This window comes from Lynx canadensis, chromosome B3, assembly GCF_007474595.2.
Source record: "Lynx canadensis isolate LIC74 chromosome B3, mLynCan4.pri.v2, whole genome shotgun sequence".
NCBI lineage: Eukaryota > Metazoa > Chordata > Mammalia > Carnivora > Felidae > Lynx > Lynx canadensis.
The window spans coordinates 73,383,158-73,410,728 of NC_044308.2; the positions used below are offsets into that span (position 1 = coordinate 73,383,158).

At 52.3% G+C, this 27,571-nt stretch overlaps 2 protein-coding genes, 1 long non-coding RNA gene and 1 other non-coding gene across 5 annotated transcripts in view; 2 read left to right on the plus strand and 2 right to left on the minus strand.

Annotated features, from left to right (window-relative positions):
• The window catches only part of LOC115516235, a 34,385-nt gene extending 21,520 nt beyond the window's left edge, over positions 1-12,865 (minus strand). The window contains exon 1 of the long non-coding RNA XR_003969502.1: positions 12,755-12,865. This is a non-coding gene — a long non-coding RNA (uncharacterized LOC115516235). The remainder of the gene's footprint in view (positions 1-12,754) is intronic.
• Positions 6,835-6,940, minus strand: LOC115517362. The gene has a single exon (XR_003969823.1). It is a non-coding gene; the product is annotated as a U6 spliceosomal RNA (small nuclear RNA).
• LRP10 (LDL receptor related protein 10) lies at positions 11,904-17,398 on the plus strand. 2 transcript variants are annotated; one of them, XM_030318669.1, is made up of 7 exons: positions 11,904-12,538; positions 12,934-12,978; positions 13,499-13,631; positions 14,365-14,555; positions 14,672-15,689; positions 16,023-16,152; positions 16,282-17,398. In XM_030318669.1, the coding sequence occupies exons 1-7, from the start codon at positions 12,502-12,504 to the stop codon at positions 16,867-16,869; spliced, it is 2,142 nt and encodes a 713-aa protein (XP_030174529.1). In that variant the 5' UTR covers positions 11,904-12,501; the 3' UTR covers positions 16,870-17,398. The 2 variants fall into 2 exon arrangements, with proteins under 2 accessions (XP_030174529.1, XP_030174530.1); XM_030318670.1 differs by having other exon boundaries at positions 11,904-12,531; positions 12,930-12,978.
• Positions 17,399-17,503: 105 nt separating this feature from the next.
• Positions 17,504-26,015, plus strand: REM2 (RRAD and GEM like GTPase 2). Its single transcript, XM_030318679.1, has 5 exons — positions 17,504-21,760; positions 22,998-23,339; positions 23,581-23,654; positions 24,382-24,589; positions 24,948-26,015. Exons 1-5 carry the CDS (start codon positions 21,658-21,660, stop codon positions 25,241-25,243), a joined length of 1,023 nt encoding a protein of 340 aa, XP_030174539.1. The 5' UTR covers positions 17,504-21,657; the 3' UTR covers positions 25,244-26,015.
• The last annotated feature ends 1,556 nt before the right edge of the window (positions 26,016-27,571 follow it).

Below are 27,571 nucleotides of genomic sequence, written 5' to 3' on the forward strand. Positions count from 1 at the left end.
GGGGCTCTGCCTCAGGAGCAGAAGGAACAGAGAGGCAACCCATGGCCTACTAGGAGCAGCCTATCTCTGGCAAAACAGGAGTTTCACCCCACTTGCCCAGGAGAGGCAGGATGGTCAGGTTGGAAGGGAAGAATAACAAGGCTTTGTTTCTTCGAAACTGCTGCCCCAGACTGGGTTCCCAGGCTGTCCACCCACCCTTCCCTTCCTCCGAAACCAGCCTGGAGGGAGGAATAGCTCAGTTGCTGAGTCAGCTCAGCTGAAGGGGAGCAGCCCTCTTTCTTCCTCCCCTTCCCTTCCTGCCTTAGCCCGGCCCTCCCCGGGCTCCAGCCCAGGCCCCCTCCACAGCCTTCCTCCAAGAGCACTGGCCCCACCTAGACCAGCGGTTCCATCCAGCTGCTCTTCAGGGCTGGTTGGTGTGATTGCTTTGGCAGAAGGGGTACCCCACCTCTCTGCCAGCCAGGAACCCTGACCCTATGACTGGCCTCCTACACCTCTCCTGCCAACAGCTGTTTGGCACGGCCTGTGTGTCTCAGCAGATTTGGACACCACCACCCTGCCACCCTCACAGGAGGGGATGGGGACCCTGAGAAGCTGGCACGAGAAAGTCAGGGGTTCTCTGGGGGGTGGGGGGCCTGTGCATGTCGCAAGGAGCTCAAAGATGAGCTCATGGCCCCTTTGTGTTTTTGTGGCCCGCATCTGGAGGCAATTACAGATGTTATCCAGTGGGAGTTCTGCAAAACACAGCTGGAGCCAGTAGAGGAGCCTGGGGAGGGGGGACTGCCAGAGGGAAGAGGAGGGGGAGCCTAGGGCTGCCACGGCTGGAGTGCGGTTTCCCCATCACGAGGAAATTGTTTGGCCCTGATTCTGGAATCACAAGATGCTCTCTGAAGCCAAGGGGGAGAGATGGGAACAGAGGACCAGAGACAAAGGGGGAAGAGGTGGAAGAGGCTTCATAAGCAGAGAGAATTGTGGGGTGGAGGCCGGCAAGGTCCCGTGCTTCTGACGTGCCCCGGGCCTGAGGGATCCAGCCCATGAGGCCACCCAGAGACCCCGGGAGGGGCCTTGCTGATCACACAGGGTCAGGCAGGGTGAAGGGAGAGCAGAGGGCCCTGTGGCTCCTGAGAGACCTGACAACACTGCTTTCACTGGCCCTACCCCGCTTTGTCCGTTGGGCCTGACCCAGTTTCTAAGGTTCCAAGTTCCTTTATTCGAAAGCAGCACATGTGAGCTAGAGCAGCCAGGCGAGAGCCAAGGGGAATCTGTGAGGAGGTTTGGGCAGAACCCAGGGAAGCGGCCTCAGAGGAGACTGGACCGGGGGCAAGCGCTGAGGAGAGACAGCGCTCTGCCCACCACTGCACCCCACACGTTTGAGGGGGGAGCCACAGACTCCCTTCTCCAGGGCTCCCCACCACCAGCTGGGCCCACACCTCCAAGGCTGCCAGCCAGGCGCTGGGTCACTGACATGAGAAGGGGAAGACCGAAGAGGAGCTGGGCCTTCTAGGGGAGAGAGGACTGAGCAGAGTGATGCCCCCACACAACCCTGGGTCAGCTCTGCTGGACCTTCACTGTCCCTCCCCTGGGGCCCCTTCTCCCCCTTCTGACAGACTTCCCCGTCCTCTTTCCCCTCTGGACTCCTACTTCCCTTTCCAGCTAAAGGGAGGTGGTAAAACACCAATATTGCTGAGGTCCTCGTAACACCCAATGACACAGGCACTAATGTTGCCCCCATTTTATAGGTTTGGAAACTGAGGCCCGGAGAAGACTTCCTCAAGATCACAGCTCATTACTCCAAAGTTAAAACCCAAGTCTTTCTGATTCTTTTTTTTTTTTTTTTGTCTGTACAGGTAGATCCTGACCATTCTCTGGGTGTCCCTTCCAGGGTGGACCCCATGTGGCTGGGTGTCTGTGTGGTAGTGTGCGTTCTGGAGATCTGACAGCATGTGTGTGCGTGCCTATTCTTCTGGATGGCAGCATTGGCATGGGGAATAGGGCTCTTCCTCAGGAATCCACTTTGCCTGTAACCACCTCCCTCTTGGGGGACAGGAACAGGTACTCTGAGGGAAGGAAGGAAGAAGCAGGAAGGACTCAGAAGCCAGAGGGACTGAGCGGGATGCATGGCAGCAGCTAGGGGAGGGATGGTGGTGGTGAGCGGCCGTGGCAAGGGCTCCGGGAGGACAGTTCCCATTCCCCGAGTCCCCAGGGAAACCCCAGTCAAGGCTGCTCCATCGTCCTGCAGTCCCTGTACCCCTTTCTTACCCACCCCCCAAATCTGAATTCACCTCCTTTAGGAGACCAATTCCTGTACACCTAAACTGGGGGTTTCTGCTTCACTCCTTCAGACAGTTTTGGGAGACCGGAGAGACCCAGAGGCAGCCTTCAAGGGGGCTGGGCAATGGGGGCCTGGAAAGGAGGCAGGCCTGACTGGCCAGAAGCCACCTTCCAAATGAGCTCACACACATACTTTCCACCCTGGCCCACGGCCGAAGGCTGAGTGCCTTCCAGGCCAGCCTTCCCCAGCCAGACCCAGCCCCCTCTGTCCTCCTCTGTCCCTCACCAGTTGTGGACCCAGGGGCTCTACAGCAGGATCGGGCACCTGAGGGTAGAGCTGTCACCACATCCCAAGGGAGCAACTTCACTGCCTCTATGCCGAAGCAGCTCCCCCCTTCCCCCAGAGTGCCTTATTTCTCCAATGTGCCTTTTGTGGCTTAGAGGAGGAGGAGGCCAGCTTCCTGCCCCCCAAAGACCCACACCTGGATGGGGAGGGGCAGTAGAGGGTACAGAAGAGGTGTCTACACTGCAGTGAATTGGCGGAAGGACTTCCTTTGAGTGCCTGAAGTAGCTCATTGACTCAGGGACCAGACCAGGTCTGGGAGCTGCCTCACCATTGGGTCACATCCTGCTCACACACTTCACTTCCCGATAGGGCCACTTCCCCGATTTAGGGCAGGATAGGCTCTGGGTGGGGCAAGGCCAGGATGACCACAAAGGAGGGGAAAAGACTGATGCCTCCAAAGGCCTAGCGGATTCACACACACGCGACAAGCTCCAGCTCATTTTGATCCAGCCTGTGGTCAAAGACGTCACCCTTTGCTCAGCTTCCAGAGACATGTAGCACCAGGCCAGAGAGCAAAACCAATTCCCAAAAATGCTCTCCTTGGCCACTCAGTGTCTGGCTCTGTGCTAGGAGCGTGGCCGCCCTGACCGTATATCCTGGATCCAATAATATCTTCCCGAAGTTCTGTGAGTTAGTATATTCAGACATGGCAGACAGTTCATCCCACTTTGGATTCCAAAAATATGGCCACTCCAAGTAGATCACACAGCCTGCCGTCGCCCTCCAAGACACTGATGGGATAGTTCAGTCAGGGAATGACTATGATTCATAATAATACCGACCCCATCACAGCCACCTGGCAAACATGTTTGGTCCTCACTTCCTTACAAAGGAGTAGAAGGGTGCTAGGCACCCAGGACCCCCTAATAAAAGTTTGTTGGCTTAAATTGCCAACGAAAGTTGTGCCTATACACAAGTAAATGGCTCTAGCTGTGAATCTGTAAGCACTCTAGACACATCTATACAAGTATTATGTTACACAACTTACAAAGTCATTGAGCTGTAGGTTTGTTTGTTGGTTTGTTTGTTTGTTTTGTAGGTTTAAGTTTACTACATTTTATGAACTTTACCATATATTTCTCCTCATTCTTTGGAAAGTTAAAAAAAAAAAAAAAAAGAAAGAAAAATACATCAAGGTAATGGATTCATAACTCCAAAACAATTACTTTGTCTCTACGGCTTCCTCATGAGTCCCTCACAGCCTGACTTCAATCTGGGGGTGATCAGTATTGGGCTGGGTTAACCCAGCTCTTCTGGAAATACGATTCTTTTTTTTTTTTCTTTTAATTTTATTTACTTAAGTAATCCCTACACCCAACATGAGGCTTGAATTCAAGACCCTAAGATCCAGAGTTGCATGCTTTTCCGACTGAGCCACCAGGAGCCCCTGGAAATACCAATTCCTGGGACTGTATCCTCAGTCCAGCCTGCATCGGGACCCTGACCTGAAGGGTCCACACAAAGTCTCTCTTCCCTACCGCTCTCTAAGCTCCATGCCAATTGTGCCCCAAAGTCTCTACCGGCCTGTGCTCCAGAGCCCACTACTACTTGCCTGCACAAAACTGCTTATAAATTCTGAGTGGAGGAAAGCTGGACAAGGGGCCCAGAAAAACACCCATCCCATTCTCCGGTTGGCCACACCCCCTCCACTGCAGAGACCTGCCAGGTAGGGTTTGTGGGGCGATAGCGCCCCCTTGTGCTGGGTGTTGGCACTGCAAACCACGCCTGAGACACGCGGGGGGCCTAGCTACCATCCCCCAGCCCCACACCCCCGACAAGGACCAAGGATACTGCCAGCCCGTTCCTTCCCCCTTTACACTTTCCATGTTTCCACCCAGGCCACCTGTACTTAAAGGGGTGGGACTATGGGTGCAACAGGATGACAGGCCTTAGTCTTGCAGCTGCAGAGAGGAAGAAGTCAGAGTTTCCCTCAGCTGTCCCTGTGGGGGGGTGGGGAGGGGGGGGCTGGGCAGCCCTCGAATAACTCCGGGAAGGAAGAGGGAGTGGAGTGAAAAGGGTGCAGGAGGAAGTAAGGGGGCACTTCGGTGCCCTCTAGGAGTTTCTCCGAGTTGGCACACTGCCCTCCGTGGATGCCTCAAACACCGATGCCTGTCTCCCAGGCTGAGACCTCAGAATGCTTTGACCCAACTCCTTTGGGCCAAGGCAAGCCGGCCTCCGTGACTCCTTTATCCAAGAGTGGGCATTTCTGTGTCACTTCTCTGGGCCCTTTGGTAATCATGCCCACACGCCTCTTGGGGTGCCTCTAACCTGCACCCATCCTCCTAATCTCATCCCAAGGTCAGGAGGAGCCTTTAATCCCAGTCTCACATTTATAAGGCTCTTCAATTTTGAACGTAAAAAATATGACTTGGGGACACGTGGGTGGTTCAGTGGGTTAAGCTTCTGACTCTTGATTTCTGCTGAGGTCATGATCCCAGGGTTGGTGAGATGCCTCCCCCACCCCTGCCCCCCCAGATGGGCTCTGTGCTGACAGAGCAGAGCCTGCTTGGGATTCTTGCTTTCTCTCTTTCTAAATAACCAAATAACATTTTTTAATGCCTTAAATAAAATAAAATATAAATATATGAATGCCTGTAGGCATTTGGTGACTATCACTGTATTATTGCTTTGTTTGTGCTAAGAGTTTTCATTTGTTGGGGCACCTGGGTGGCTCAGTCGGTTAGGCGTCTGATGTGACTCAGGTAGGCTCCATGCTGGCAGTACTGGGCCTGCTTGGGATTCTCTCTCTTTTCCTCTCTCTGTGCCCAGTTTGTGCTTTGTGTCTCTTACTCTCTCTCAAAGTAAATAAACTAAAAAAAAAAAAAAAAAAAAAAAGTTAAATAGAAATATTTAAAATACATTAAATATTGGGGCAGCTGCCTAGCTCAGTCACTAGAGACTGGACTCTTGATCTGAGGGTTGTAAGTTCAAGCCCCATGTTGGGTGTAGAGATTACTTAAAAAATAAAATCTTAATAAATAAATAAAATATACTAAGTATTTTCAAAACCATCTGTCTTTTTTTAACATTTATTTTTAAGAGAGTGCAAGTGAGGGAGAGGCAGAGAGAGGGGGACAGGGGATCCAAAGCAGGCTCTGTGCTGACAGGTTGACAGCAGTGAGCCTGATGTGGGGCTCAAATTCACCCGCGAGATTATGATCTGAGCTGAAGTCAGATGCTCAACCGACTGAGCTACCCAGGTACTCCTAAAACCATCTATCTTTTTTTTTAAACCATTTATCTTAGTATTTAATTTTGTAATATACCAGACATCCCCAAAATGGACATGATTGAGGTTCCTCTCAAACCTCTGAGATGTGTCTCCAAACTAGCATCTCATTCTTTCCAAAGCACAAGGAAACTTGCTCCTATAACCATATGGCAGGATCTTTAATCCCCACTCCCTTCAGACACAGAAGTTTCCACATCTTGAAAAGCTCTCTCCTGGATACTGCTGCAGTCTTAAATGATTTCCTTCATATCCCCCTTTTCTGTCAAGCCAAGGTTTTTCAACAGCTGTCTGCATTCCTTCACCAGTCATTTTTTTTTTTTAGTTTTTTTTTTAAAGTTTATATATTTATTTTGAGAGAGTGAGCATGGGGGAGGGGCAGAGAGAGAATCCCAAATCCCAAGCAGGCTCTGAAGTGTCAGTGTGGACTTGGGGCTCAAACTCATGAACCTTGAGATCATGACCTGAGCCTAAATAGAGAGTTGGACGCTTAACCGACTGAGCCACCTAGGCGCCCCTTTTTAAAGTTTTTTTTTATGATTCATTTAAGTAATCTCTACCCAACATGGGGTTCGATCTCATGACCTCCAAGATCAAGAGTGGCATGTTCTTCTGACTGAGCCAGTCAGGCGCCTCACCTGTCATTTCTTTTTAACCCCACTGGGAAGGTGGCCCAACCCAGGCATTTAGTGCAACTTCTCCTTTAAAAGAAAAAAAAAATTGAAGTTTAGGGGCGCCTGGGTAGCTTAGTCGGTTAAGCATGTGACTTCGGCTCAGGTCATGATCTCATGGTTCAGTTCATGAATTTGAGCCCTGTGTGGACAGTGCAGAGCCTGCTTTGGATTCTCTCTCTCCCTCTCTCTGCCCCTCCCCTGCTTGCTCACACTCTCTCTCTTACTCTCAAAATAAGAACTTTAAAAAACAAAATGAGCATCAAAAAAAATTGAAGTTTAATGAACATACATTGTTCTATTAGTTTTATGTGTACAATAAAAATACAGAATGCTGCATGAATCTGTGTGTCACCTTTACACAGGAGCCATGTAATATTCTCTGTATGGTTCCAGTTGTAGCATATGTGCTGCTAAACTGAGTGCTGAAACTTGTCCTTAAAGGGCCCTCCTGACCTCTTTCTTCACAGCCCAGGCCTTTTCTGTGTTTTCACTGTCTTGGCTTCATGTTAGCATCGAACATAATTTGTTTCCAGAAGCTTCTTTGGCCTCGTTTTCTGGGAAGTTATGCCATCCTGAAATTCATGAGTCACAGCATTGCCAAGGAACCCTGAAGTCCCAGGACATCTGTCCCTCAGCACCAACCCTACCTGTACCATCAGCTTCTGTACCTCAAACGCAGGGAATAGACTGACTTTATTTGCTCTGTTAATTCCTGCCTCTGCCCTTCCGACTGTTCAGAACAAACAAATTCTTGTTCCATGCTATAGCTCTTCACATATTTGGATCTAGTTCTCATATATTCAAACCCTCACTCAAGTTAAGCTTTTCTTTAGGCAAAAAGCCTTTCTAGTTTCTTAAACAGCTTATCATATGACATGGCTTAAAGATTCCTCATCATTCCTAACACCCTCCTATAGATTGATTCATTATATCAATTTTTTTTTTTTTAAGATTTTATTTTAAGGTAATGTCTACACTCAACGTGGGGCTTGAACTCACAACCTGGAGGTCAAGAGCTGCGTCCTCCACCTACTGAGCCAGCCAGCCACCCCCATTGTATTAGTCTTTTAAAACAGCTTCCAGCACATAGAGAGGCAGTAACAAGGGCTCTGGAGTTACACAATCCAAGTTTGAATCCAGTCTTCACAACTTACTAGTTGGGTGGCCCCAAGTTATGTAATGTTCTTGAGCTTCAATTTCCTCATCTTTAAAATGGGGCTAAAAATGGGGCACCTGGGTGGCTCAGTGGGTTAAAAGCCAACTTCGGTTCAGGTCATAATCTCGCAGTTCAAGGGTTCGAGCCCCGCATCAAGCTGTGTGCTGACAGCTCATAGCCTGGACCCTGCTTCTGATTCGGTGCTTCCCTCTCTCTGCCCCCACTCTGTTTGTGCACACTCCCTCTCTCTCTCTCTCAAAAATAAATAAAAACATTAAAAATTTTTTTAATGTGGCTAAAAAATAAAAATAATAAAAATAAGGCAAAATGGGGCTAAAAACTGTAAGGGTAGTTGAGCGAATTAAAAGACATCAACTATGTGATGCCTATGACTGGCAATCATTGATTTATTCATTCAGTAAACATTTATTGAATACCTACTTTGTGCCAGATATTATTTTTGGCACTAGGGATACACCAGGAGACAAATAGATCCCTGCCCATGGCACTTACATTCTTGTGGGAGGAACAGGCAATAAACATGATAAATGAGTAAGATATATAGAATATTAGATCGTGATAAGAATTTTCCAAATTTTTGGTTCTGCATCCTTTTTGATTAACAATACCACCTTTAGGGGTGCCTGGGTGGCTCAGCTGATTAAGTGTCCGACTTCAGCTTAGGTCATGATCTCACAATTCGTGGGTTTGAGCCCAGCATCAGGCTCTGTGCTGACAGTTCAGAGCCTGGAGCCTGCTTCAGAGTCTGTCTCCCTCTCTCTCTGCCCCTCCCCCACTCATGCTTTGTGTCTCTCTGTCTCTCAAAAATAAATAAATGTTTAAAATTAAAAACAAAACAAAACAAACCAATTCCACCTTTAAATAATTTCTCTCTGATTGCATTTTACTATAAGTATTCAAGGGAAACCAGGCTGCTTCCTCAACACTTTGCATAGAAATTTCTTCAGCCAGCTGGGTCACCTGGCTGGCTCAATCCGCAGAGCATGCGACTCTTGATCTTGGGGCTGTGAGCCTGAGCCCCACATTTGAGCCCCAAATATCCAATTTGAGCCCCAAATATCACTCTCAAGTTTTACTTTCCACCAACCACTAGGATACAAACACAATTCAGCCAAGCTCTTTGTCACTTTATATCAAGGATCTCTTTTTTCCTCCAGTTTCCAATTAACATGTCCCTCATCTCTGTCTGGGACCTAGTCAGGGTGACTTTTACCCTCCATATTTCTATCCACATTCTGTTCCTTACCACTTAGGTAATCTAAAGAGATTGAGATCTATACAGCTCTCTCCTGCTGAGCCTTCCCAAGAACCATCTTAACAGTCCATTCGCAACAATGTTGCTTTTTCTAGCATGCATCTCGGCCTCTGCCCCAGTTCTAAAGCCACTTCTACATTTTTAGGTATTTGTTTTAGCAGCACCCCAACTTCTGGTATCAACTGTCTTAGCCCATCTGCTACAAGAAAATACCATCAATTGGGCAGATTTACTGCTCATAGTTCTAGCAGTTGAGAAGCCCAAGATCAAGGTACCAGCATGCTCACCTTCTGGTGAGGGCCCTCTTTTTTGTTCACCACCACATTTTCTTACTGTGTCCTCTCATAGTAGACAGGGAGGGATCTCTCTGGAGCCTCTTTTATAAGGCACTAGTGCCATTGAGGGCGCCATCTCATGGGCTTAACATCGCCCAAAGTCCCACCTTTTAATATTATCATCTTTGGGGGTTATGAAATCAACATATGAATTTAGGGGACAGGGGACACAAACATTCATACCATAGCAATTTGGCTCCTGCATGTGCTAGCAGTTTCATCTTGAGCAAGTTATCTAACCTACCTATGACCCAGTTTCCTCAATTATAAAAGGAGGACAAAAATAACACCTACTTCCTAGAGGTGTGGTGAGGATTAAATGAGATAATACATGTGAAATGCTTAGAGCAGTGCCTCCTAGAGGTGAGTACTCTATAAAAGTTGGATATTACCATTTTGAAAACCAAACATCTGCCTGTTCCGCACTACTTCCACTACCTTTCATAATTCCTCAAAGATTTCCAAGAACATCATAGGCCCATTCCTAAATGTACTTAATGCTCTAGGATGTGATTTAAATAAAATTTTTTTAATGTTTATTTATTTTTGAGAGAGAGAGAGAGACAGAGCATGAGCAGGGAAGGGGCATAGAGAGAGAGAGGGAGACAGAATTGGAAGCAGGCTCCAGGCTCCGAGCTGTCAGCACAGAGCCCAATGCGAGGCTCGAGCTCATGAACCACGAGATCATGACCTGAGCCAAAGTCAGATGCTCAACTGACTGAGCCACCCAGGTGCCCCTAGGATGTGACTTATATGGACCTGGACACTTAAATTCACTGGACTAATTGGAGTATAAACTCATTTTTTAATTTTTTTTTTAATTTACATCCAAGTTAGCATGTAGTGCAATAATGATTTCAGGAGTAGATTCCCTAATGCCCCTTACCAATCCAGTAACCCTCTTTTTGTTCTCCACATTTAAGAGTCTCTTATGTTTTGCCTCCCTCCCTGTTTTTATATTATTTTTGCTTCCTTTCCCTTATATTCATCTGTTTTGTATCTTAAAGTGCTCATATGAGTGAAGTCATATGATATTTGTCTTTCTCTAATTTCACTTAGCATAATACCCTCTAATTCCATCCGCGTAGTTGTAAATGGCAAGATTTCATTCTTTTTGATTGCCAAGTAATACTCCAGTGTGTGTGTGTGTGTGTGTGTGTGTGTGTGTGTGTGTGTACATATACATGGATACTCCCCATGGCTGTCTGGATTCTTTCATTTGTATATCTGACCTCTCTTTCCAAGTAGGCAGTATGCTCCTTGAAGTTCAAGGCATCTGCCAAGCATAGAAAACAAAGCCAGCAATTAACTAAAACCTCCAAGATCACTTTTAGAACTTAAATATTTTTAATTTTTCCGACCTCTTTGCCTTCCTTACCTTTGCTCAACATCCTTTTTTCACACTCAGGCTTCTATTTCACTCCTCATTAATCCCAAAGGCTGCACACAGAGGGAGTACAGCAGAGGGCACAGCAGAGAGACCAAGGGACCAAGGTCCAAGTGGAAGAAGGGCCTTTTTATGGCCAACCCTGCTGTGGTTCCAGTTTTGAAAATATCAAAACTGATGCCAACAACAAATGTCATGGACAGAAAACTGTTTTGTACCATTTGTAGAGAGCAGAGAGTAGTAAGGATCCAAATGTACACTCTCTCCAGAGCCAAATTGCCTAGGCTCAAGGCCTTGTTTCATCATTTACTAGATCCGTGATCTCGGGCAAAATACTTAACCTGTGCTTGAGTTTCCTTATCTGTAAAATGGGAGTAATCATAGTTTCTACTTCCCAAGATTGTGAGGATTAAAAGAGCAAATACATGAAAAGTGCTTAGATCTGTGCCTGAAGTGTGAAAAAAGCTCAAAAATTATTTGCTATTGTTGTTGTTTATTAATATTGCCACAGGAATAACAGCCCACATAAATAAGAAATATCTTCTGTGACTAATCATAATTGTTCTGAACTACAGAGCACTTCCTAGATGCTCATCGTGCATTAACGCCCTAAATGTTCATGACAACCTTAAAAGGGAGTTGCACTATTAACTCGGCTTCACAAATGAGAAGCAGAGAGGTTAAGTGATTTTCTCAAGGTCACAGAGCCAGCAAGTGGCGAAGGCACATTTATTCGTTTATTTACCATATATTGGGTTCTTACTGTGTCTTAGGAGAGAAACCCCGTGGGTGCAAAGGTAAACATTCTAGGCCCCAACCTACAGGAAGTTTCAGTTTCTAGAGAAGGGGCGGGGCGGGGGCGGGAAAGAGGAGTAAACAAATAGTTATAACACCGTGTGGTAATTGCTATAATAGAGGCTCACGACAAAAAGTGCTGCCTGATCTCAGACACTGGGACAAGAAAAGTACTGAGAGTTTAAGGGTCCAAAGGAAAGACAAGACAGTTACGGAAAAAGCAGTTGTCCTCTGGCCAACGAGTCCTGTTAACAAACGTGTCACGGAAGAGACCGAACAAAGCCGAGTTCAAAGTGGAGGCGGACAGCCTAGCCGAGGGCGGGTCTGACGGGTCCCGGCAGGGCCGGAAAGGGGTTAAGGAGAGAGAGTGGGCGGGGCGAGAGCGCTGATTGGCAGGGGTGGGGCCAGGCTCGTCACCCGCCCTCTCCCTCCGCCCGGCTCTTCCAACCCCTGGGCTGGCCGGGGTACCGCCCGGGCGAGGGCCGGGGAGCTGGGCCGAGCCTCTTATCCCCCTCCCCCGCTCCCCCGCCGCGTTCCGCCGGCTGGACGCGCAGGAGAAGTTGAGCCGCGCCCGGGCCGGCCCTGGGGGCTGACCGTCGGCAAAGTTTGGCTCGAAGAGGAAGTGGCTTCAAGCCCCGGCAGGTGGCGGCCGGGCCTGGACAGGGGCTCTCGCGGCCTGCGGACGGGCTCTGGGCGAGGGCGCGCTCCAGCGCCGGGCCTCGAACCGATTCCCGGGGCTTCGAAGCCGGCCTCGGGATAGAGCGCGGCAGAGAGCGCGGCAGAGAGCGCGGCGGCGGCGGCGGCGGGGGGGAAAACAACTCCGAAGTTGGCGAGAGGCACCGCCCCTGCTCCCGGACGGCCGCCGCCTCCCCGCCCCCAGCCCTGGCATCCAGAGCACCCGTGGGGGAGCCCGGGCCATGCAGCCCCCTCGGGGAAGCGGCAGTGGGGAGCCTGGACGCTCGGAGTGGCGCCGCCTTCCCACTGGATAGACGACTGAAGCTCCGGGACTCTTCCTGCACCCCCGGACGACTCAGGATGCTGCCCACCACTCTCCTCCTCCTCCTCCTCCTAGGTGAGAAACCGAAACAAGACTACTAACCCGACACCCCGCCCCTGGGGCTGTCAGAGTCCGGGCGCTCTCTTTTGCCGTCCCCCACCTTCCCTGCCTGGCGGTGCCCCCCAGCGCCTGCCGCCGCATCCGAAGCTCCCTCCCCAACCTCCGGGAAGCTTCGAGCCACTCCCCTCAGCCCTCATCCTCCTTCAGGCTTCCCTAGATCGGCGTGCCTACCCCATCGGCCGTGCTGCTGTGGCTTCCTTCGAGGTCACACACCGCATCCTTCCCTGCTCCACTGCCCCTTTCCCATAAACTACCCGGAAATCCCAGATGGCTCCTTTCCTCCTTGAGTTACTCAGGTGAAGAAAACTAAGGGCGATTAACTCTCCTGTCCTTTCATGCTCTTCCTCTAGGAGGCGCTGTGGCCTATCCAGACCGGATCATTTTCCCAAATCCTGGTGCGTAAAGGATGCCCCTGGGGCCCCAAGGGTTTGGTAGTGAGAGAAGACCCTTGAGAAGGATTCTCTCTTCCCTAAATTCCTCTGGCACCTACGGTGGTTTTAGAGTGGAGATCATCCACCCTTATTTTACAAACGGGGAAACATCCAGTGTGAGCTCTCACCTGGTAGTTAGGTACTATTTTGTTTTTCCAAATATCCATGCTTGGTCTCCCTAGCTGCAATGTAGTCTCCCTGATAGTAGAGACAGTATTTCCTGCTCCTCCTGGTCCAGCGGCTGGCACAAAGCCAACCTCAGATTGTTTCTGGTGTTGATACTTAAGGTGAAGCTATAATGAGTGTGGGAAGGAAGGGGGCCAGCTGAAGACTGATTTTAAAGTGTGTGTATGTGTGGTTGGAGAAGGGCAGTTTCTCTGCTCCTTCTTGAAGAGCTCAGACCCTTAGAAGCCTCAAGCCTGGGGGCAGGGGCTGTGACAGTAATGGGCTCTCAACCAGTGTCCCTACCTTCCTCACTCTCCAGCCTGTGAGGACCCCCCGGCAGTGCTCTTGGAAGTGCAGGGTACCTTACAGAGGCCCCTGCGGGACAGCCGCAGCTCACCTGCCAACTGCACGTGGCTCATCCTGGGCAGCAAGGAGCAGACTGTGACAGTCAGGTGAGAAACGGGACAAGACCCTATTACCCTCCCTCCCCTAACCCCCTCCACCATGGGAAAGCCTTCAGGAATCACTTCTTCATGGAATTTCCATTCCTGTCAACAGGGGAAAGAGTAGGATTTGATTTGGCCTAGTCTTCCCTAAAAACCTGGCTTATTGTGGGCCACAGTAAATTGGAGGTGAGCTGGGGCAGACATCTAGCTTGGATTCTAGTCATCTCTGAAGGACAGCAGTCACTCTAGAAACAGTCCTTGGGCTCCAATATGGCTGCCCTGAGGAGTCCTTCAGTCCATTGCACATCCTTGCCTGGGCTTCAAAAGCTATTCCTAATTAGCTTAGAACCTACCTCAGCCTCCCGAGATGTTTTAAACGGTACAGGTCTCTCCTCAGTCTCCTCTGACCTTGAGCCATAAGATTGGGACCCATGTTAAGTACCTGGCTACTTGCTTCACAGAGTTCACTCTCCATGAATTTATCCTGAAAGGAGTAGGTGAAGGGAGAGGGCAGTCTGGGGAGAGCCTGAGGGATCAGAATGCCGTGCTGCCACGGGCCTCTGTTAGGACTATTGCCATTGACTACAAAGGAATTTGGCTGAGTTCATTTGGCTGTTTGGATTATGGATGAGCAGGGGTTTGTGCTTCTTGGGGTACAAGGGGCCTGACGGCACTGGGAGAGGAAGAAACCAATGGTGGTCACGAATATCTCACATCCTGCCTTCTTCCACCCATCTAGGTTCCAAAAACTGCGCCTGGCCTGTGGCTCAGAGCGCTTAATCCTGCGCTCCCCTCTCCAGCCACAGATCTCCCTGTGTGAGGCACCAGCCAGCCCTCTGCAGCTGCCTGGGGGCAATGTCACCATCACCTACAGCTATGCTGGGGCCAGAGCACCCGTGGGCCAGGGCTTCCTGCTCTCCTACAGCCAAGGTATGCTGTACGCTGTCCATGGGACTAGAAGAACAGATAATAGAAGCCCCAGGGAGGAGGGGAGGATCCTACCAACTCTGGTGCTTCATGGTGTCTTCTCCATGATGTCTCTGCAGATTGGCTGATGTGCCTGGAGGAGGAGTTCCAGTGCCTGAACCACCGCTGTGTGCCCTTGGCCCAGCGCTGCGACAGGATCGATGCCTGTGGCGATGGCTCTGATGAGGCAGGTTGCAGCTCAGACCCTTTCCCTGACCTGACCCCAGCCCCTGTCCCCACCCCACCCTGCAATCATACCTTGGAAGACTTTTACGGGGTCTTCTCTTCCCCTGGATACTCACACCTGGCCTCAGGCTCCCACCCCCAGTCCTGCCTCTGGCTGTTGGACCCCCATGATGGCCGGCGCCTGGCAGTGCGCTTCACAGCCCTGGACCTGGGCTATGGAGATGCAGTACATGTGTATGATGGCCCTGGGCCTCCCAAGACCCCTCGGCTACTGCGCAGCCTCACCCACTTCAGCAATGGCAAGTCTGTCACCGTGGAGACGCTGTCTGGCCAGGCCATCGTGGCCTACCACACAGTTGCTTGGAGCCATGGTCGGGGCTTCAACGCCACCTACCATGTGCGAGGCTACTGCTTGCCTTGGGATCGGCCCTGCGGCTTAGGCACTGGCCTGGGGGCTAGTGAGGGCCTCGGTGAGCGCTGCTACAGTGAGGCCCAGCGCTGCGATGGCTCATGGGACTGTGCTGACGGCACGGATGAGGAAAACTGCCCCGGCTGCCCACCTGGACACTTCCCCTGTGGGCCTGCTGGCACAACCAGCACCACAGCCTGCTACCTGCCCGCTGACCGCTGCAACTACCAGACTTTCTGTGCTGATGGAGCAGACGAGAGACGCTGCCGGCACTGCCAGCCTGGCAACTTCCGCTGCCGGGACGAGAAGTGCGTGTATGAGACATGGGTGTGCGACGGGCAGCCAGACTGTGCCGACGGCAGCGATGAGTGGGACTGTTCCTATGCCCTGCCCCGCAAGGTCATTACAGCTGCGGTCATTGGCAGCCTGGTGTGTGGCTTGCTACTGGTCATTGCCCTGGGCTGCACCTGCAAGCTCTATGCCATTCGCACCCAGGAGTACAGGTCAGTGAGGGTGCAGCCAGCTGCAGGGGCGGGGGGCTGAGAGGAAGACCCTGAGGGTGCCCACACTGGGGACAGGCTCTGGTGACCTGCTTCTGGGTTGGCTCCTGGAGTTGTCCAGCTTGGGGATGGGGGTGCTCCTCTGAGGAAAGGACAGGTCTAGATCCTGAAGGCAGTCTCCAAGAAGGAGGGGAACCTCGCATGGCTCTTGGGAAAGCCAGGGCATACATAGCTCAGTGGTCTTGGCCTGGGTGTGGAGGGAAAAGACGTGTCCAGGCTAGGACAGGCTGCTCTGTCCAGCACCACCTGTGACTGAGCTGCCCTCATTCCTTCCAGCATCTTCGCGCCCCTGTCCCGGATGGAGGCTGAGATTGTACAGCAGCAGGCCCCACCCTCCTATGGGCAGCTCATTGCCCAGGGTGCCATCCCACCAGTAGAGGACTTCCCTACGGAGAACCCTAATGATGTAAGTGACCTCCCAGCCCAGTACTTCCTGCTTCCCAGCCTCCGTGGCCCTGCGCCTGTACCATTCTTCTTTGAGGCTCCTGGCCCTCCCCACCTCCCTGACTCTGATGTCTGCCTCCTCTCCTTGCAGAACTCAGTGCTGGGCAACCTGCGTTCTCTGCTACAGATCTTGCGCCAGGATATGACTCCAGGGGGTGCCTCAGGTGCCCGCCGCCGCCAGAGGGGCCGCTCTATGCGCCGCCTGGTGCGCCGTCTACGCCGCTGGGGCCTGCTTCCTCGAACCAACCCCCCAGCCCGGAACCCAGAGACCAGATCCCAGGTCACACCCTCTGCTGCTCCCCTTGAGTCCCTAGATGGCAACGCAGGTCCGGCCCATGAGGGCGGGGCGGAAGGTGGGCAGGATGGGGAACAGGCACCCCCACTGCCCGTCAAGGCTCCCCTCCCATCTACCAGCACATCTCCAGCCCTCCCTACCATCTCTGAGGCCCCAGGGCCACCGCCCTCCATGTCCCCAGAGTCATCACTGCTGTCTGGAGTGGTGCAGGCCCTGCGAGGCCGCCTTCTGCCCAGCCTTCGGCCCCCAGGACCAACCCGGACCCCACCTGAACCCCACACAACAGTCCTGTCCCCAGAGGATGAGGACGATGTGCTTCTGGTGCCACTGGCTGAGCCAGGGGTCTGGGTAGTCGAAGCAGAGGATGAGCCACTGCTTGCCTGAGGTGACCTAGCTCCCTTGGGGGCTTTGGTCGCAGTGACAACCCTTTAGAGGGCAACTCAGCTTCCCTTTCGCTACTTCCCTCCCTGACCCTCTGTCTGAGGGGACTTGGCAGGCCTCCTGTGACCCTGTGTAGCTGCTGTAAAATTAGGTATCCCTCAGGAAGGGAGAGGGCTCACACAGAGCTCCCTCCGCACATGCCCAGAGACCACCGTTTCTCTACCACCACTGTCTTCCCACACCACCACTCAGGTGGCTGTTTTTAAAAAGTAAATTTCTTAAAGGGTCACAGGCCCGGACACTCCATCCTTACCAAACCCCTACCCCAAAGTGGCCTTTCAGCACCAGAATGTCAATTGGCTGGAGATCTCCAGCACCCAAGGGAAGGATTTGGGCAGGGCCTGAGGTTTTGCCGACTGTGATCCTTCCTGCAGGGCCTGGCTCATAAAAAGAGCACAAAAACTGCTTTTGTCCCATAGCTAGGTCATTGCCCAGCAAGTCAAGGTTGAAAATAAAAGAACCAGAAATTTAAGATTTTTGTAAATGAGCTATAACCTGAGCCCTGTCTCTACCCATCTCAGCTTACGCTCCCCTCGCCTTGCCCCTCCCTGTGAAGGTCTCTGCTCTGCCCTCGGAACGCTGCCCTCTTCCTACTTCTTCTAACCACATACCCTTGGTTTTTACACCACTCTAGGAACCCTAAGGACTGACCCTCTCCACCACCTCCACCTATTACCTGGGGCTCAGCCCTACGGTGACTGACACCAGGGGTCAGCACCAAGCCTCTTTACTCACCACCAGGCCAGAAGTCTAGTGAGCCAGCTGGGCGCTGTAGCGGGAATGTTCCCATTCATGGAGTACTCCCAGAGCACAGATCATAGAAGCAGAATGTCCCTAGGGGAACGCAGGAGCCTTAACTCCTGGCCTCTACCCTCCACCCCCACCAAGCAGTTACAGTCTGTCCTGTGCAAGATAGGGGAACTCTTGGCCAGGATGCCTCAAAGCAGGCAAAAATAAGTTGTGAGAAAAAAATCATAAACGTCTGGGGTGTGAAGATGCTGGCATCACTTTGACCAAATCCAAAAAGGTCTGCCTAGAAGAGGGCCCAAACTAGACTCTGAAGAATGTGGTCCATAGGTGGAATAGAGTTGTGGATTCTAGGAACAGTGAGAATCCACAGGATAAGAAAACTAAGCAGATGTGAGGGCTAGGGCTGCAGGCTGGACCCCAGACCTCCTAAGAAAAGAGGCAGGAGTGTAAGCAGTGGCCAGAGCTGAAGAGCTAGAGTGGGTGATGGAGGAGGGAATAACCTGGAGAAATGTTGGAGCCCAGCCTCTGGTAAGTGAGGTGACAGAAGCCGTCCCAGAGTTTGAAATGAAAACTGGGACAAGGGATACAGAAAGTGTCTATGGGGGTGGCATGGAGCTGTGGCATTCCCGAACAGAAGCAGACTCTCCTCAGGCTCGCCCTCACCCTTCCTGGCCGGCCTGGTCTAGCCCCAGCCTCTGGCGGAAGGGCCCTGTTAATTACAGCCTGTCTGTGTCTGAGCCCACATCCGCACACCCAGCACCAACCGCATGTTTCCTCTTTTCAGTGAGCAAGAGCCTAGGGAAGTGGCAGAGAGTGAATATGGTATAGTCCTGGATTGAGGGATCTTGGGAAAGACCCAGATTCCTTTGACTCCAGACCCTCTCCAGAGATTGGGGAAGGGACTTCAGAGATCCCCATCCTTGCATACCCTTCTCCCTTTGTGTCTTCCTTCCCTAGTGCTAACAGTCCCTGGGTTCCCCTAGTGAAAGGCCCAGGGAAGCAGGGAATGCTGATTTTCCTTCCACACCTCCCCATCTCCTGGTCTGCACCCTCTCCCTTGCTCCTCTCCTTCAGCTGACAGCCTCATCGCTTGTCCTGCTCCAGATCTTTGACCTCCTGGTGTTATTTGTAATTTGTGGACAAAGACATGTTAAAAGAATGCTCCTCAGAGTGGAATGCTTCAGGAAGCCAGAGGGAAGACCTGAGGGTAGAGTTCACTGGGAAGGGCTGTGTGTCCTGAGCCTGAAAGAAGTTTCTCTAGGTGCTGGGTGTATGCTCTAGAAGGTGGAAAGGGTAATGCTACTTTTGTCAGCCACAGAGAAGCCCCAGGTTGGTGGGAAGAGGGGACTTAGCCTTGTACAGGCAACATGGGAAACTCAGAAGGTCCCACCCAGGAGAGGGTGGGGAACTGGGGAGCAGTCACCCAAGTTTATTTGCACCAAGCCCTATGGAAAAAGAAACAAAGCCACGTCACATCCTATCAGGACAGAGACAACACTATCCAAAGTGCCCAGTATTGGGGCATGGGACTCCTGTCAAGGCTCTCAGTGCAGAGGAGGGAGGTGTCTCAGCATGAGATGGAGATCAGGCTGGGAATCTGAGATAACAGCACATACCAGCATTGAGTCCTTAAGAATCTGGGACTGAACCAAGCTCCAGGCCCTGCTGGGAGGGGAGAGGGACCCCTAGCCACACTGCCTGAGGTTGTGGGAGCACCAGATAGTTGGGCAACCTGCTGAGTGCCAGATCCTTTTTCATGTGTAGTGAGCCCTCAAAACAAGGCTGTGCCATGGGCATCATAATCCCAATTCACAGGTTTGGAAGCAGTTTCAGAGGAATTAGGAGACTAGCCCAGTCTCTACACAGAGGCAGATTTAAACCTGGATTGGTTCAGTTCCAAATTTCACCCTTGCCCCACTATTCCACAGACTCTCCCGTGGAGGAGAGCCAACATTTCTCAGGTTATTCCCTCCTCCACTTCTTACTAGTGGGGTAAGAGAGATAGTGGTTCAAGGTGAAACCCAGCTGGCTCCTGTGACCCAAAGCACAGTCAATGGTCATGGTCAATAATCCTTCCTGGGGTCTGCAGCCCCCGTCTCACTCTTACATGGTATCATAGGAATTAATCCAACCACCTAAGTGGGTTTTCCAGATATATGAAGCTCACCCCTTTACAATATAAAACTTTTAAAACTCATTTTGGAAGGAAATCATTCTAAACAGTCTTCAGCACATCTGCAATAGAACACAAATTTTTCCAGATGGCTGAGGATCATTCATAGAAACCAATGGCTTCTCTATAACAATGTTTTCAGAAGCTTAACAGTGTCAGGGAAGCTGTTCGCCTTTTTGCCAAAATGCTCTTAGATGACTTTTTAAATGCTTATGACACCTTTATAGTGTTTTGTGGTGTTGTTGCCCTTGCTACTGGGTGATCAGGGGTCACTTGCTACTCTAATGTTCTGTAATTTCCTGTAATGAGTATAGGAACACATAGACACATACTGAAATTGTAAATAAGGACAAGGGAAGCTGTGATTGAAGCCTGGAGAGTCTATCCAATGAGTAAAGTATGTAAGTACTGTAGTTGCTCAGGGGTCCCTTCTGCTCCCCCTAGACCCCAAACGTTGCCCTGTAGTTCATCTCCGGTCAGTGAAGTGTTACTGCACATTAGTCCATGATTACTATTTGTCTCTTCCGTTGGAGGAGTCCCCTGAAGATTACAATACAGACTGTTCCAAATAATAGAAGACAGTTGGAATATTTAAGACAAAGAAGGCAGCAAGTCAGATGAAAAACAGTCTTTGGCGTTGGAAGAACCAGGGTGGGAATCCTGGTGTCCCCATTTTCCAGCTGATGATTGATTTGGGGACAGGCTACCCCCCTACCACTCTAAGCCTTCAGGTCATGAGAATGACAGGAGATAATGCAGGAAGCTGCTTCATACAGCACCTGGCAAACATGGGGTGAGGAGGAGCCAGAAAATCAGAAGGTATGTTTGGGTGCTTGCAGCGTCGGGAAGAAAGATAAGAGCTGATCTGAAGGGAAAGGGCTTTCCACACGAAAAAGGATCTGGCACTCAGACAGGGAAAAGGAAGCTGGCAGAAAAGGAGCAGTAAAGGAGAGGTGCCATGCTGGCTTCCCACAAAGACACAGACATCATCGTGTAGCCCAGGAGGCCTGGTGGTGCCCTGGAGAGTGTGGAGAGGGGGCTGGCACTTGGGACTGGGAACTTCTAGAGGGCTAAGCTCAACCTGTGTACTAACACCAGGTTGGTGGGCCTGGCAGGGAGGGAGAGAAGGGGAGCCCACATGGTTCGCATCCACCTAAACGTAGTGACAGAATGAAGCTGCCCAAACAAGGCAGCCATCTCCCCTTCCTTAGAGCCCCCATCTGCCTAGGGGCCCAGCTGGGAAGTGGCTACTCTGGTGTGTCTTAACCCAGAAGGGGTGGTATGGGAAAGGAGAGGGTGATGGGGAAGCTTGGTGCCAGGGTGACCGGTGTCTTTTGGTTTCTGCCTCCAGGCCCTCCATTTAGCCACTGAGCAGCCACTCTGAGCTGGACGCTGGGCTGGGAGACTGAGAGTACACAAATGACGCACAGTCCTGGTTCCTGGACTCCCAGTCCCTGGGTCCTTGCCTCTGGCCATCCTCCACTCCCTTACCCACTGACCCCTCAGCCCACTCCTCTGAACGCCTGTCTCTTTTGCTCCTCTGACTCCAGTCTGTTCAGGTCTTAGCCAGACTCCGCAGTGTGTGTGCTCCCAGAGGGAAGCCACACAAAGGAAGGGGGGGGGGGGCAGAAAGGAGGGAATCCCGCTGACATCACTGCTCATTAGCATGTGTGACCTCATCAGGGGGCGGGACAACTTCCCCAGGTGTTGGGGGGGGGGGAATGGGGGTGGTATTTAAGGGAAAAGCTGACAGTGCTGCTGAGTGAGGGAGCGGGGACTGCAAGCGGCTGGGCTGCACACGCACACGGATGCACACGGACCTCGACACGGACATGGACACAGACACAGAAACCACAGCACTCTGCCCCTCCGGCAGCCACCAGGCCTCCCCCCCCGGGACGCCCATACCAGGTGAGGGCTGAGCTGGGCAGGTTTCCAGCAGAAACCACGGGGGGTGGGAGCTGAAGCTCTGGTGGGGAGGTCAGAACTGGCGGCCGACGGAGCTTGAACCCAAACAGCAACTAGGGAAGTGGAGAAGCCTCCCGCTCACACCAGGACTGAGGCTGGGCTGGGCTGGGGGCTGCGGAGTGCTGCCTAAACACCCCCACCCCCCATCACTCCGGGGCTTCGCTGGGGAAACTGGTGCTTAGCCCCTAGGTCAGCCTCATTCCCATGAGGCTGGGATGGGCAGGAGGGATGGGGGAAAGGAAAGGGGCAGCCCACAAGCCTGGGGATCACAGGCTGGGGGCTACCCTGGGGACCTGTTGTAAGGGTTTCACTGGCTCGAGGAGGCCCTGGCTGCCAGCCAAGTATTGATCCTGGGCTATTTCCAGCCTCTCTCCATCCCCCTTTGTTGTGTCTGTCGTTCTTCCTCCAGTTACCCTGACCCATGCATTGTCACTCTCCCTCTTGCTCATGCTCCCGCTCTCTCGCTCTCTCCCTCCCTCCCTCTACCTCACCATGAACACAAGATTCTCTGGAACTCACGGGAAGGTCAGAGATGCAGAAGGGTTCTCACACACAGCCATGCACCAGGAGTGCTCACTTAGAGGGCCATTTGAAGAAGCGAAGAGGCGGCAATTCTCACACACCGTGGAGGGGGACCCAATGCACACATCGTAATGAGCAAAGGCCCTTCCCTGGGCATAGGCTCCCCACAAAGTTTTTGACTCTACCAGTACCCACCCCCCAGAACCTGGGCAGCAGCTTCAGCTTCTCATCCCCTGTGCCCCTCCCCAGTGTGGGGACAACCAGTGCAGAAGCAGTGGAAGGCAGGGCCTCTTGGTGGAAACAGGGGCAGCCCTCAGGGCCAGAGGCCTAGTCTGGGGGTGTGCCTGTGTGTCAGTGTGAAGAGTGAGTGGGTGTGCGAGCCTGCGCACAGGTGCCTCCCCTGCATGGGGCATGTTTTAAACAGGTTGTGGCTGGAACCACACTGGCTAAGCCTTCAGCTCAGCTCCTCAGAGCCCCACCAGTTCAGGCTTCTGAGGGAATTCAGTGTAAGAAGTCAGACCAAAGATTCTCAGCTCCTTCTGGGGCATGGTCATCAGCTGGGCCTCTGAAGCCAGAGCAGCCAGGATTGAGCCCTCTGCAGATGGCCAGGCATACCTTCACTCATAGCTTCTTTCTCTTTGCCTACCCCCCACCTCAGAAACAGATGCCACACTGCTGAAGAAGCCAGAGAAGCTGTTGGCAGGGTTGGACCGGGGTGGGCCACCACCGGCCCCAGGGGCACCCAGACGAAGAGGCAGTATGCCTGTTCCCTACAAGCACCAGCTGCGGCGTGCCCAAGCTATAGATGAACTTGACTGGCCACCTCAAGCCTCATCCTCTGGCTCCTCTGACTCCTTGGGCTCGGGGGAGGCAGCCCCCACCGAACAAGATGGCATCTTCAAGGTCATGCTGGTAGGGGAGAGCGGTGTGGGCAAGAGCACCCTAGCAGGCACTTTCGGCGGTCTCCAGGGAGATAGTGCTCATGAGCCAGAGAACCCAGGTATTTGGAGGGGAAACCCTGAAAGGGTCAAAAGCACCTGCGGACCCCTAGTCAGGGATGCAAGAGGCATGAGCAGCCCCCAGAGGCCAAAACCTAAGAGAAGTTACTTCAATGCTTTCTGTGGCAACCTCCCTGGAGGGGGTCCCTGGTGCTGGGATCTGAGGCGTCCCTGGTTACCAGGTTTCATGAGTGTTGGGGAGCCTCCTGATGGGCTCTATTCCCTGTCCTTATTTCCCAACAGAGGATACCTATGAAAGACGCATCATGGTGGATAAGGAGGAAGTGACTCTAATTGTTTATGACATCTGGGAACAGGTAAGAACTAAGACAGGGCTGTAAGCAGGCAATGAAACCTAGGAGAGCTGGGGAGGGGCAAAGTCTGGCTGAAGGCGGGTGGCTCTGTAGGCCCTGGTTTTAATATGTACTGGACATATGACCTTTCATATGTGTCATCCAGAGAGCAAAGGCCCACATCAATTGTGCATACCATGGCACTGAGAGCCGCTGTCTTTCCAGGATCTTCTGACCCTGAGGAAAGTTAGGATCTGAATTTGACAAACCCTGAAGCTGCAAGCCAGGCTACACACCCTGAAATTGACCCCATCCATACGTGTTTCAGCCTGGAAGAGTCTTACCTGACAGGACAAGAGCTCAGGGCTCTGGAATATCAGGGAAGGGAAATAAGTGAGGATTTATGAATGTTTGGACAAAAATGGTTACCACATAGAAATGAGAGGCCAGATTACATACAGCTGAAGAGCATTCATTTTTAAGTTAAGAGTTTAAGCATATGAAAGTAGGATGGGCTACCCTAGCCTAGGACCCTATCTCCCCAATTCTCCCATGCGGGGCTCACATTACAAACTACTTTCTCCTCCAAAACACACTCTAGGGATGGAGATCATGCCATTAACTAGTTCTGCTGTCCTAAGGAGGTGGCTTCTCCCTCACATCCAGATTCCTCATCCTTGAGATGTAGGTGGGGAACAGGTTCTCCCATGCCTCCAGCCCTGACATCCCACCACTCTCTGCCCACATGCAGGGAGACGCAGGAGGCTGGCTGCGGGACCACTGCCTTCAGACCGGGGATGCCTTTCTCATCGTCTTCTCAGTCACCGACCGACGAAGCTTCTCCAAAGTTCCAGAGACCCTACTTCGGCTCCGGGCTGAGAGGCCCCACCACGACCTCCCTGTCATCCTTGTTGGAAACAAGAGTGACCTAGCCCGCTCGAGGGAGGTCTCACTGGAGGGTGAGTATCCTGGACCTAATTAACACTTGCAATCTCAGGGGAGATTCCAAGTGACCTCTTTTCCACAAGGCCCTTCTACCCTTCCAGGACAGGCTAAGGGCAGACTCCCAATACCCATGTCTAGCGCCGGAGAACCCCTTCTCTTCACTCCTCACCTCTTCGCCAAGGCCCCTTTATCTCCTTCCCTCGGCACCACCAAGACCCTCCACCTGATCCCTGCCTGTTCTCAGTTGCAAGAGATTCACCTGCCAGGACCCCTTTGTACTGCACAGCGGGCATCTCCCCAGGCCCACCCTTGCCTGGCCCCACCCCGGGCCCAGTGTAGCCCGCGGGCTCCTCAACCTGTCCCTTCCTGCAGAGGGCCGCCACCTGGCAGGGACACTGAGCTGCAAGCACATCGAGACGTCGGCGGCGCTGCACCACAACACGCGGGAGCTCTTCGAGGGCGCGGTGCGCCAGATCCGGCTGCGGCGGGGCCGGAGCCGTGCCGGGGGCCCGCGGCCCGAGTGGGGCAGCCCCGACGGCCCCGCGCCGCCCGCGCGCCGCGAGAGCCTCACCAAGAAGGCCAAGCGCTTCCTTGCCAACCTGGTGCCGCGCAACGCCAAGTTCTTCAAGCAGCGCTCCAGGTCGTGTCACGACCTCTCCGTGCTCTGAGCCGCGGTCGTCATGGCCACCGCGGTCGCCATGGTCACCGCGCCCTCAGCTCACCCCTTCACCCCGCCCCGCCCCCGTCCGGCTTCCTTTGTGAAGACCGTCTAGTAAACCAAAAAGTCTGAGGGCGCGCGGGTGTGGCCGCGGGGGGCGGGCCCCCTGCCCCCAGCCCCTGGTGGGCGTCGCCCCCAGCCCTGCCACCACGCGTGCCCTGGCTACCTCCCCGCCCAAGAGCGCCTAGAAGGCGAGGACGCAGACCTGCGGGCGGGCGCGCTGCGGTCGGCGGGCAAGGCGGCTTCTGGCGGGCAGGAGGGGATATAGTTCCGTGAGCTACTTTGACTTTTATTAAGTCGCGCTTGACCACCTCTCCTGTAAAGAGACCCTGAAAGTGAGAACTGGAAAGGTGCTTGGTAGACCTCTTTACAGTTCTCTGCGCGAACACGCCTCATCTTTAAGACATCCTTAAAGGTAAAAACACTGGAGACGCTTCTTTGAGACTTTTCCCAAAACGTGCTGGCTCTTACCTGCTGCACTTGTCCACTTTGCCTTTAAGAAGTTCTTAAAGGCAAAGGCCTGGAAGTGCCATTTTTCAGAATCGATTCTGTGATTTACCACTACATCACGGCACTTCCCTTTTAAGGTTATTAAAGGTAAGGTTTGGACAGACTCTTGCCTTCAGATGCCATTGTTAAGAGCTGAGCAGGCAGCACCCTGGGCCCAGGAGGCCCCAGCAAAAGAGCCACCCTTCCCTTTTCAATAAAGAACTTTTCTACTACATTTGCTCATTTTGACTCTGTTCTCAAAAGCCCTGCAGAAGGGATAGATGTAGATGGAAACTGTTAGAGACAAAATTTAGGCCCAGAGGAGCAAAGAACCTAAACCTACCTCTACAGAGGCTTCAGAACTGACTCAATCTTGGTTGTAGTCCGTAACAAGGAGCCACAGGCCCTTAGAGATCGCTGGGTCCAACTTGTCGCTTTGTAGATGAGCAGACAACCCTGGAGAGGAGCAAGGAAATACTAGAAGTAATTTAGTGACTTAATGACACAATGGAACCAGGTCCATAGACTCTAGACCTCATCTCCTTACATGACCTTATTCTGCAGAGTAAGCTGGAGGCTACATTTAGCACCTAGAGCTATACAGAGCTTTGTCCTGGGCTGGTTTAAGGTGGGGCCCACATCCACCAGAGAGGCCCATCAGCTGGGGCATGATGGGGACGGCCTGCACCTCCCCTGGCAGGCCTCCACCCTCCCAAATGTCACCTGCAAAGCCCGTGTGAGAACTGAAGCTGTCAGTGTCTCCCCCTGGGGACGCCCACGTCTTCTGCTGAGCCACGAGTTTGAACAAAGAGAGCAGAGGCAGCAGCTCTCCCCTCACCCTAGACATGCAGTATAGCTCCCTGAGTACCTGAGGGCCAGGCCTCCACTCCACCCCACTCAGGTTCCCAGAGCTTGATGGAGGAGGGATGAGATGTCTCCCGAGTCCTTGTAGCTGGTGGGAAGGAGCCAAGGGGACCAGTTCAGCATCAGTGGTTATGAGATGGTAATATGAATAATGACATTATCCTAAGGACTTTATTAATTTTTCTCTGTTAATTCTTTAAGGACCATATAAGGTGTTACTACTTCTTATACTGTAGAAGAAACAGTTTAAGTAACTTGCTTGAGGTCAGTAAGCAACAGAGCAGGGATCCCACTCATGTCTGCTTGATACTTAATTTTATCCAGCTTTGCGTCGGAGGTTCCCGCTCCAGTAAGGATGAGGGGAAGAAGAAGAAGGTCACTAGAAGAAATGTAAGCGACACAATGGCCGGGGCCATGGGCAGTGGCTGTGGTGAAAAGGCCAGAGAAGTTACATGGCTATGGGGGAATAAGCCAGGAAACTCTAGGGACCGTGAACAGAGGCACTTCAAAATGTAAAATGTGTAAAAACACACTGGGCCCATTAAAAGACAGATGGCTGGGTTGAAACCTCAGGGACATTAAGGGGAGGGGGTAAGAAATGAGCACAGAGTAGAAGGTTTGGAACCCTACTTTTAAGTACCTTAAATGGCAGGCAAAGGAGTTTGTGCCCAAGCCTGCAGGCAGTGAGTCACCACAGGTCTTTGGGTATGGAAGTGACATGAGCAGGATGGTCCTTGGGCAGAGGAGGCTGGGAGAGGTGCATGGACTGGGGCAGCAAAGATAAGGCCTGAGAAGCTGAGTTTAGCGGGCAATTAACTTTACATATTGGAAGGTAATGAAGTACTGACCATAGGGAGAAGGCAGTGGGAAAGGAGAGGCACTACGGGTGTGAGTCAGGACTGTGATGACTGGGTACAGGCGGGTG

Coding starts and splice junctions, on each gene's coding strand:
- REM2 (XM_030318679.1), top strand. CDS start 21,658: ATGCACACGGACCTCGACACGGACATGGACACAGACACAGAAACCACA. Junction 21,761..22,997: donor CCCCGGGACGCCCATACCAG/GTGAGGGCTGAG, acceptor CCCCCACCTCAG/AAACAGATGCCACACTGCTG. Junction 23,655..24,381: donor TTTATGACATCTGGGAACAG/GTAAGAACTAAG, acceptor GCCCACATGCAG/GGAGACGCAGGAGGCTGGCT.
- LRP10 (XM_030318669.1), top strand. CDS start 12,502: ATGCTGCCCACCACTCTCCTCCTCCTCCTCCTCCTAG. Junction 12,539..12,933: donor CCTCCTCCTCCTCCTCCTAG/GTGAGAAACCGA, acceptor CTCTTCCTCTAG/GAGGCGCTGTGGCCTATCCA. Junction 13,632..14,364: donor GAGCAGACTGTGACAGTCAG/GTGAGAAACGGG, acceptor CCACCCATCTAG/GTTCCAAAAACTGCGCCTGG.